This window comes from Mauremys mutica, chromosome 13 (genome assembly GCF_020497125.1).
Source record: "Mauremys mutica isolate MM-2020 ecotype Southern chromosome 13, ASM2049712v1, whole genome shotgun sequence".
NCBI lineage: Eukaryota > Metazoa > Chordata > Testudines > Geoemydidae > Mauremys > Mauremys mutica.
In genome coordinates, this window is record NC_059084.1 from 2,054,249 (window position 1) to 2,064,350 (window position 10,102).

Genomic DNA, 10,102 nt, shown 5'->3' on the forward strand with positions numbered 1-10,102 from the left:
GGAATATATTGTCCTTGGCACCACCAGTCAAATGTTTGTATGTGTAAATGTGCACTTGGAGGGAGCAGGAATAGGCTATTTTGCGCTTTGGTACCAGATGTGTATGTGTGTTGGGGGGCAGTTTTGGGTGCCCAGGTGAGGAGGCAGATTATCCAGGTGCCAGTTGTTTTGGTGGACAGTGTGTTGGTTGCCCGGATACCAAGCACGTTGGAGAGGCAAAGTATTGGGTGCTCAGCTGTATGACGGAGCAGGGTATTGTATGCAAAATGTGGGAGAGAGCAGGTGCTAGATTGCAGGTGGGTGGGATGGTATAGGGTGCCCAGGTGAATGGAGAGGGCAGATGCTGAGTGCCCAGGTGAGTAGAGGGGACAGGGAAAACAGGTGAGTGGGGAAGGAGGAGACTGGGTGGTGGGTGGCCAGGTGAGTGGGGACAAGGCACTGGTGCCGAGGGGGGATATTAGGTCCGGGGTTGCCAACCCTCCAGGATTATCCTAGAATCCCCAGGAATTAAAGATTAATCTTTAATTAAAGATCATGTCATGTGATGAATGGAATACCTCCAACCGAAACTAGCAACCCTACTAGGTCTCTGGGGCAGGGCAAAGGATACCCAGGGGGGTGAGGAGCAGGGCATGGGGTGCCCAGGAGGGGGAGCAGGACATGGGGTGCCCATGTAGGAAGGGGGCAGAGTGCGGGGTGCCCAGGAGATGGGTGTGGGAGCCCAGGTGGGGAGTCAGGGTAATGTCCAGGTGAGGGGCTGCAGTGTGTCCAAGTGGGTAAGGCAGGGCACTGGGTGCCCAGGTAGGTGGGGAGGTAGGTCAAGGGATGCCCAGGTAGGTGGGAAAGGAGGGTCGAGGGTTCCCAGGTGAGTGGGGCAGGGCACGAGGTGCCCAGGTGGATGGGAGCGCAGTCCCAGGTGGGTGGAGACAGGGCATAGGGTACCCAGGTAGGTGAGGAGCAGGGCACGTGGTGCCTAGGTGGGTGGAAGCAGGCGACTGGGTGTCCAGGTGAGGGGGGCAGGGCACTGGGTGTCCAGGTGAGGGGGCATGGAGGGGCAGAGTGTGCAGTGCCCAGGTGAGGGGGGCACACGGGGAGTGCAGGGTGCCCAGGAGGGGGGCAGGACACAGCGTGCCCGGGTTGGGGGCACGGAGCAGGGGCACGGAGCAGGGGCCCAGGTGTGGGGGCGCAGAGGAGTCCGGGGGGGGGTCAGAGTGCGGGGGGGCCAGGTGGGGGGGCTCAGGGGAATACCAGGGGGTCACAGTGCAGGGGACCCAGATGGGGGACAGGGTGTGGGGGAGTCCAGGGGGGTCAGAGTGTGGAGGCCCAGGTGGGGTCAGGGGGGGGGGCAGGTGGGGGGCAGGGCATGGGGGGGACCCGGCAGGGGTCACAGCACGGGGCCCCAGGTGAGGAGTGGGGGGGTCACAGTGCAGGGGCCCAGGTGTGGGGGCGCAGAGGAGTCTGGGGGGGTCAGAGTGCGGGGGGGGGGCAGGTGGGTGGGAGTGGGGCACTGGGTGCCAGGTGAGGGGTGGCGGGCGCGGGGCACTGGGTGGCGGGGGGGTCTCAGCGCGGGGCCCCCCCCCCCGGGAGGCGCGGCGGGGGGCGGCGCCGCGCGCGGAAAGTGCGGCCGCCAACGCTCAGGCTGAGGCGGGCGCGCGGCCGAGGCGGGAGGCGGGGCCCGGGCGGGAGATGGGGCCGGCGGCGGCGGCGGGGAGCGGCGCCATGCAGAGCCTCAACCAGCTGCGCGCCCAGGTGCGGGGCGCGGGCGGGGAACGGCCCCGTGTGCGGCTCCAGGCGCCTGGCCGCGGCCTACGCGAGCGCGGGGCGGGTCCGGTCCGGTCCGGTCGGAGCGGGGGGCCGGGCCGGGGGGCAGCGGGTGCGATCCAGGCCCCGCCTGGCGCCGACTCCTCCAGGGGCTCAGAGCGGGGGCGGGAGCTGTCGGCCCCCCCCCCCCCCGCTTTGCCTCCAGCCGTTCCAAGGGTGTTAACTAGAGACCGTGTATCGGGGGGGGGGGTCGCGCTCACCCTGCGGCGTGATGAGCGGGGTCCCCGCTGCGCCGCGGGCGTTTCCCCCGCTGTGTGACCAGCCCGGCCTGGGAACAGCCTCCGAGTGTGCCGGTGACCACATGTCCCAATTTTACAGGGACAGTCCCCATGTTTGGGTCTTTTTCTTATATAGGCTCCTATTACCCCTCCCACCCCCGTCCCCATTTTTCACACTTGCTGTCTGGTCGCTCTAGTGCAGGTGCACAGCAGCGAGAGATTCCAGAGACGGGGGGGGGGGCTCCCCAATAATTGCTTACCAAAGTGTGCTGTGTGCCCTGCTGGTCCCTGCAGGGTGTTAGGTCTGGGATTACAGTGCATATCCCACACAGGTGCACAGCAGCTGGTCCTCACTGTTGCAGTAGCTAGCCTTGGATTTGAGATTAATATTTTTCAGTCACTGGTACCCATACACCTACATGAGCTTCCGACTCTCTGTAACAATTTTGGCTTCCCATCTTTATTTTAGGTGTTGAGCTAAATTCACACCGGGGTCTTTGGACAGCTTGTCTGCCTCCCTTTTGGTTGTGCAGTGCTGAAACTCTTAATGGTCTCTCCTGCATTACAAAGTTTGAACACAGTTGTTTCAAATCCACTTATCTAACACAATGGGGACAATATAAAGGTAGGCCCAGATTAATCTCCTTCAGAAATGCAGCAGCTAACCATGATTAACTTGGCCTACTCTAGCCACAGACCCATGGCAGCAACAGGTCATCTAGCATCAGAAAGTGATAACATTTTGTAATGGAGACAAACGCTCAGTCTCTACTTGCAGGTACAGGTTACAACAGGGATCGGCAACCTCTGGCACGTGGCTCGCCAGCGTAGGCACCCTGGCGGCCTGGGCCAGTTTGTTTACCTGCCGCATTCGCAGGTTTGGCCGATCGTGGCTCCCACAGGCCGCGTTCATCACTCCAGGCCAATGGCGGCAGGAAGCAGCAGCCAGCACATCCCTCGGCCCACGCTGCTTCCCGCAGCCCCCATTGGCCTGGAGCGGTGAACCGTGGCCAGTGGGAGCCACAGTCAGCCGGACCTGCGGACGTGGCAGGTAAACAAACCAGCCTCCCCCCCCCAGGGGGTTTACCCTGATGAGCCGCGTGCCAAAGGTTGCCAATCCCTGGGTTACAACCTGCTTACATGATAGAGAGCTAATGGACATTAGCTACTACAGCCCAGATACCCTGTAAAGTTGTGGAAATATCAGGGTAGGTCCACATCCCTTCTCCTATTGTGTCCCTGTCTACTGAACTTGGGTTGCATAGTCTTGTGCTATCTCAGCTCAGCACCATACAAATCCCTTTCCAAGGACAGTTACTAGCTGTGCGAATATTCTTGAAGACAGAGTATTCCAAAAGGATCAGTGAGTGACCTCTACAAAGCCAGAAAGTTGTGTGAGGAAGCAGCATTTCCTTGTTGCCATTGGCGGGAGGTGGCCAAGGAAGTGCTGTGAAGTAAACTGTACAGTGGTGAAATGAATCTGTGCCTGTAGAGCTGCATTGAATAGAAGGGTGTTAATGCAGAACAGCACATGTTCCTCTTTCAAGGATCTGTGGAGAGAATTTGGAAGAAGTGAGTGAGAAATGTAGCCTGCTAGTCCCTGGTTTAGTGACACTATCCTGTTTCTTCACAGCAATTCTCGGCACTGACTGATGTTGTCTTCCGCTTTTTAACAGAGCCCAAGGAGGTAAGCCCTCTGCAGCACAATATGGAGACGGGGTTGATTGCAGCGGTCAGATGAGATGAGCGCAGAGTTACAGCTTTGTCTCTTCTCTTTGCTGTCTGCAGGTAGAAAGGTTTCTGACTCAGCTCTCTGAATTTGCCACCATGAATGAAATCAGCCTGGGTCCTCTGAAAAATATTATCAAAAGTATCCTCTTGATACCTAACGGTGAGTAGCCTGGAAATGGTTGTGTATGTGAGAATGTTACTCCTGGCCTGAGCCTGAAAGGAACTGCTGTGTTTGTGCCTGCACACTAATCCATATAGAGCCCCACTGATTTCACTGTGCCTATGAGCTTGCAGGACAGAACCTTTGATTGCTAAGAAAGCAGTAATCAAGAATTAAAAATGAGTTCTCAAACATCCTTTAGAAATCCCTCTTTCTGTTAGAATCATAGAATATGATATGGAAGGGATCTCAGGAGGTCATCTAGTCCAACCCCCTGCTCAGAGCTAAATCATCCCAGCCAGGGCTTTGTCAAGCCTGACCTTAAAAACCTCTAAGGAAGGAGATTCCACCACCTCCCTAGGTAACCCATTCCAGTGCTTCACCGCCCTCCTAGTGAAAAAGTTCTTCCTAATATCCAACCTAAACGTCCCTCACTGCAACTTGAGACCATTACTCCTTGTTCTGTCATCTGGTACCACTGAGAACAGTCTAGATCCATCCTCTTTGGAACCCCCTTTCAGGTAGTTAAAAGCAGCTATCAAATCCCCCCTCATTCTTCTCTTCTGCAGACTAAACAATCCCAGTTCCCTGAGCCTCTCCTCATAAGTCATGTGCTCCAGCCCCTTAATATTTTTTGTTGCCCTCCACTGGACTCTTTCCAATTTTTCCACATCCTTCTTGTAGTGTGGGGCCCAAAACTGGACACAGTACTCCAGATGAGGCCTCACCAATGTCGAATAGAGGGGAATGATCACGTCCCTCGATCTGCTGGCAATGCCCCTACTTATACAGCCCAAAATGCTGTTAGCCTTCTTGGCAACAAGGGCACACTGACTCATATCCAGCTTTTCGTCCACTGTATCCCTGTTCCATTCATCAGGCTGTTGTCTCTCTTAAGCCATGTCTATACACAAGTTCCACTGTCCTAACTAAAATCTGTTAAATATTTTAGTTGAACCTACAAAAATCCTTTATGCAGACACATAAGAACGGCCAGACTGGGTGAGACCAAAGGTCCATCTAGCCCAGTATCCTGTCTTCTGACAGTGGCCAGTGCCAGGTGTCCCAGAGGGAATGAACAGAACAAGGAATCATCAAGTGATCCATCCAAACCACACATCTGTTGGTTTAACACTTGGTTACATGAGTTTAACTTGCACCTGTGAAACTGTATCTATTTGGTGAAACTAGTGCAGTTTTATCTTCAGACAGAAACACTGTTGCAGCTGCCAGCTACATGATGCAACATTGTACTTCCCGGTAGGTGGACCAGCTTCATCAGACAGAGAGGGCTGAGCAAATTGAGACCCCATTAGAAGACTCTGGAAATCAGAGCGATTAAAATTGCGTTAAGGTGACTTCTATCCTTGCAGCCTCCTTTTAGAGAAACACGTATCTATGACAGGTTTCAGAGTAGCAGCCGTGTTAGTCTGTATCCACAAAGAACAGGAGTACATCCGAAGAAGTGAGCTGTCGCCCACGAAAGCTTATGCTGAAATAAATTTTTTAGTCTCTAAGGTGCCACAAGTACTCCTGTTCTTTTTACTTATCTATGAGCAGCTCACCAAAACAGGTGTATGTTAATCACACATAGTGGAGCCAGAAAAGACCAGCCGAGTCATTCAGTCTGACCACTTTCCTGCTACCACCATAGCCAACTTATTCTCAGCAATCTGCATTGCCTGTGCTTCACCCACCTCCCTTGGGAGTTTCTCCTGTTGATCCATTACCCTTATTGTCTGTGGGTCTTAGATTTTTCTGTAGTTCCCATCACCATAGTACTTAAGTGCAAATTTTCTTCTAGCATTTTGCTTGTACTAAATTTTCTTTTTGTAGCTTCAGGCCATTTCTCCTTTTCCTGCTAGCATAAAAGGCAGTGAAAAAATTTCCTTCCTCCTTTTATATAGCTACCTTAAAGGTATTTACAGTCAGAAATCATAATTTTCCCCATTCTGAGGCTTTTCTTTTCTAGACAACATACATTTATCTCCCTCTGTTGCTATTTATGTCCTTATTCTCAAATCCTTGAATCATTTTTGTCAGAGCTGAGATGCCATGAACGATACCTGCCATCTGTTCTGATAACTTCACTGAGTGCTTATGTACAATACAGATACAAAGCCGTGTGGGGCAGGCAGTCTATCAAAATTTACCAGACAGACGCCTTCTCTTGGCTTCAGAGAACAGGGTCCTTGTAAATTTCAATGTGCAGCCTGCTCCACAAGAACAAAGCAGGCAGGCACAGCAGGAGAAAAATGTTATAGGCACATGTTCACACCCACCATCCAAAACACAGCAGGTAGGTTAAATTAGTAGCTTGCCAGCCGTTAACAAGCAAAGCTTCTGTAGGGGAAAAAGCAGTAACTTCAAAATGAAGCTGCTCCTGCCATTACCATGGAGACCAACAATGTAGCTTCATCTTGCTCTCATGCACACGCATCTGACTGACTCTTTAAGCAGAAGCTTTGTCTCCTACTGTACCTCTGTAGAAGCCAACAGTATTTCCTACTTTGGTGAGTAGCGAGTTGCTAAACAGCACAATTGGAGAACAAAAATATCCTATTAAAACCTCTCTGTCCCTGTGTTTGTTTGACTTAACACAGTGTGCAATTCTGTATTTCAGTAAAAATGATTTCTTCCTTTTGCAATGTTTATTCTAGGGGCCCTGAAGAGGAATCTGTCATCTGAACAAGTCAGAGCAGATTTCATCGCTCTGGGTAGGTCACTTGACTTTACTAAATATTAAATATTAATTGGTGGTTATTTTGTTAATCTTGTGTTGTTTCTCCTACAGGACTCAGTGAAGAGAAAGCCAGTTATTTTGCAGAGCAGGTATTAGTAGAATTCCTTTACTTCTTAACTTAAACCGCCCCGTCCCAGTGAGTTTTTTTTTTTTTAATAAACTTGTGGCCACATATTCAGAGGTGCCAAGAAGTCAGCTTGTGTGTTGCTTCATACCTAGTTGAAAATCATAAACTGAAGATGCCAGGACAACTGGTATGAAACATTTTGTCTAAGCAGTTCTGATTTGGCATGGCATATGCATTGTAGCATATAAGCACCTTAAACAGTTTTATTGACTGCGGCAATTAAATGTGGCTTCGATTCTGTTTCTTCCTTTGCTTGCATTGAACATCAGTGTTATCCAAATAAATGAACACAGGACTTTTTGCATTAATGTGTTAAGTTGGTCCCATGGGAAATTTTTAAAAAATGCCTAAATCAACTACATAAATAAAAAATAAAATAAACTGTTTTTTAAACTTATACCCCCGTCCATTTTCATATTTTGGTATTTATGCAGTTCCTTGATACATGCTGCATGTATATCTGCTTTATGCTTCTGCTGGGGCTCTGCCCAGTTCCTCATTGGTGTTGGAGCTACAGGTAATATGGTAAGGAGAAGTATTTTTGCATCAATTGCTTAGGTGTCCATTTTTTGCTCTTACAGTGGAAGCTGAATTCCCCCACCCTGACACGCCTGGCTGTTGGACAGACGCTGATGATTAACCAGCTTATAGATATGGAGTGGAAATTTGGAGGTAATGGATGTGAAACATGAGTAGGCTGAAGTGTCTGTATGATGTCAAGGCTGAAATCCAGCAGTGATTCTTAGCTGTAGACTGTCTTGAAATAATTTCACTCAACTAAGCTACTTTAGACCTCAGGGAAGTTATCTGCCATCTCTTCTCTCCATTTCACAGTGACCGCAGGGAGCAGTGAACTGGAAAAAGTTGGAAGTATCTTCTTACAGGTAAGTCTCCCAAAATGAGAGTTTAGGGAACGGGTTGTAGTTCATCACTTGGTAAAGGACAAGCTAACAGGATGAGCCTGCTGGTGCTGACTCCAGTGGGAGCCAAGGGAACCCAAGAGTATGGCATTTGGAGTTGGCTCTGCTTCTGATTTCTTGAAGACAGCAGCTAAAACGTGCACCGCTGCTGCTTTTTCTGCATGCTTCACTTACCTAAGGAGATTTGTGGCCAACAGTAGGGATGATGAAGCACCAGCATTTGCAGTCTAGTAGAAGTCCTGATATTGTGTGCGAGAGGTTGAGTTGATTTGCTTAGCTTAAAGACACTCCTTAGGATGATCTCTGAGAAGGATCTACTCCTATAGTAGCTTTTCCTGGAAGACCAATTGAAGTGGTCTCTCTACAATAATCTGTGCTGTCTGAAACTAAAGTTTGATGCCTTGATTTTTATGATGCTAGGCTGTTTCAATTAAATGTCTCTGATTTCTTCCCAGTTGAAATTGGTGGTTAAAAAAGGAAGCCAAATGGATCACGTGTATGTAGGTGAGTTAACTAACTTCAGAGGGGAGTTCTAGAGCAGAAACATTTCATGAAGGGACTTCAGAAGTATTTCATTAAGCCTTTGAAATGCATTTGAGATTCCAAGTATTTACAGAAAAAAGTCATATATATTCAATGGATCTTAATGAGCTTTGGAAGCAGACCCAGCAGGGGGTCACTATAGAACAGTGGTTCTCAACCAGGGATACGTGTACCTGGGGCTACGAAGAGGTTTTCCAGGGGATACACCAACATATCTAGATATTTGCCTAGTTTTACAACAAGCTACATAAAAAGCTCTAGCGAAGTCAGTACAAACTAAAATTTCATACAAGAACTTGTTTATACTGCTCTCTATACTATACACCAGGGATTGGCAACCTTTGGCATGCGGCCCATCAGAGTAATCTGCTGGCGAGCCGGGACAGTTTGTTTACCTGCAGTGTCCGCAGGTTCGGCCGATTGCAGCTCCCACTGGCCCGGTTCGCCATTCTAGGCCAACGGGGGCTGCGGGAAACAGCACAAGCCGAGGGATGTGCTGGCCATCACTTCCCACAGCTTCTGTTGGCCTGGAACGGTGAACCGCAGCCAGTGGGAGCTGTAAACAAACCGGCCCGCCAGTGGATTACCCTGATGGGCCGCGTTGCTAAAGGTTGCCGATCCCTGCTATATACTGAAATGTAAATATATTATTTATATTCCAATTGATTTATAACTATATGGTAACAATGGGAAAGTAAGCAATTTTTCAGTAATAGTATGCCATGACATTTTTGTATTTTTATGTCTGATCTTGTAAGGAAGTAGTTTTTAAGTGAGGTGAAACTTGGGGGTACACAAGACAAATCAGACTCCTGAAAAGGGTACAGGAGTCTGGAAAGATTGAAAGCCACTGCTGTTGAAGCACTGACTATAGATGCTCACAGCTATTCCAACCCTGGCCTCTCCCAGCTAGTGGCACTATAGGAAATAATTCAGAAGTACTGGCTGTGTGGAGGGTCTTCATATCTATGGATATCAAAATATTATCATCACACTCTGACAATTGGAGCCTTTCGAAGTAGTCATTAGAGAGTAACATACTAAAGGAAATGAGAGCAATCCCAATGTCGGTCATATATTATGAAAACCTTTGCCTGAAATCCTGTTACATTCAAATGATGTATAGAAAAGCATGTTAAGAGCTAGAATCTCTAATACAATCCAGCCCAGGTGTGGTTGAAAATTGCTCCTTGATATGGCTGTGAATAGCTTTGTGTTAGAAATAGGACTTTAAATATAGCTAGTTTTTTTCCCTCCCCTTTCTTAGAGTTAACATTGCCGCAGTTCTACAGTTTTCTACATGAGATGGAACGAGTCAAAACCAGTCTGGAATGTTTCAGCTGAAACCTCAAGGGACTGCATTTATACCATAGAGGGGTAATTTCTCCTCATGGGCCAACATGTCTGATCTTAACTCTGCAGATTTGTAACATATTGGATGAAGGTTGCACTGTTTATTAAACAACACTGTCAAATAGTTCTGGACCCAGAATGGAAATGGTCTTTAAAACTGTTATATTTCTGTCTTTCAGAGTCTGAAACTTTTACAAATATTTAGTACAAACAGAAGTACTCATGTTGTTTTTCTGTAGTAACCATTAGAAGAAAATATTGCCAGAGCTATGTAGATATTTATAGTGGTATGCAAGCTAGGAATCCATGTTAGTATCCTGCTTCCTTTTGTATTGGATTTACATAAAAGGGATAAAGCAAACTTGTGAGTGAAGAGCATTTAAAAAGAGAGAATCCTAACTAGATGAATCAGTTAGCAATGGTCCACATCAAAGCTAAGAACTGGACTGATAATGTACTGCCCCATAATGGAAATGATTATTAAAT

The 10,102-nt window shown here is 48.6% G+C and overlaps 1 protein-coding gene across 1 annotated transcript; it reads left to right on the forward strand.

Annotated features, from left to right (window-relative positions):
• The first annotated feature begins 340 nt into the window (after positions 1-340).
• On the forward strand, positions 341-9,837 carry COMMD7 (COMM domain containing 7). The gene is made up of 10 exons (XM_044985791.1): positions 341-355; positions 1,588-1,749; positions 3,673-3,726; positions 3,828-3,930; positions 6,591-6,647; positions 6,725-6,762; positions 7,382-7,472; positions 7,635-7,684; positions 8,176-8,224; positions 9,531-9,837. Exons 1-10 carry the CDS (start codon positions 341-343, stop codon positions 9,605-9,607), a joined length of 696 nt encoding a protein of 231 aa, XP_044841726.1. The 3' UTR covers positions 9,608-9,837.
• Positions 9,838-10,102: the final 265 nt, after the last annotated feature.

Excerpts from the sequence above, each read along its gene's own strand:
- COMMD7 (XM_044985791.1), top strand. Across the intron at positions 1,750-3,672 it reads TCAACCAGCTGCGCGCCCAG|CAATTCTCGGCACTGACTGA; the intron begins GTGCGGGGCGCG and ends GTTTCTTCACAG. Across the intron at positions 6,763-7,381 it reads CCAGTTATTTTGCAGAGCAG|TGGAAGCTGAATTCCCCCAC; the intron begins GTATTAGTAGAA and ends TTGCTCTTACAG.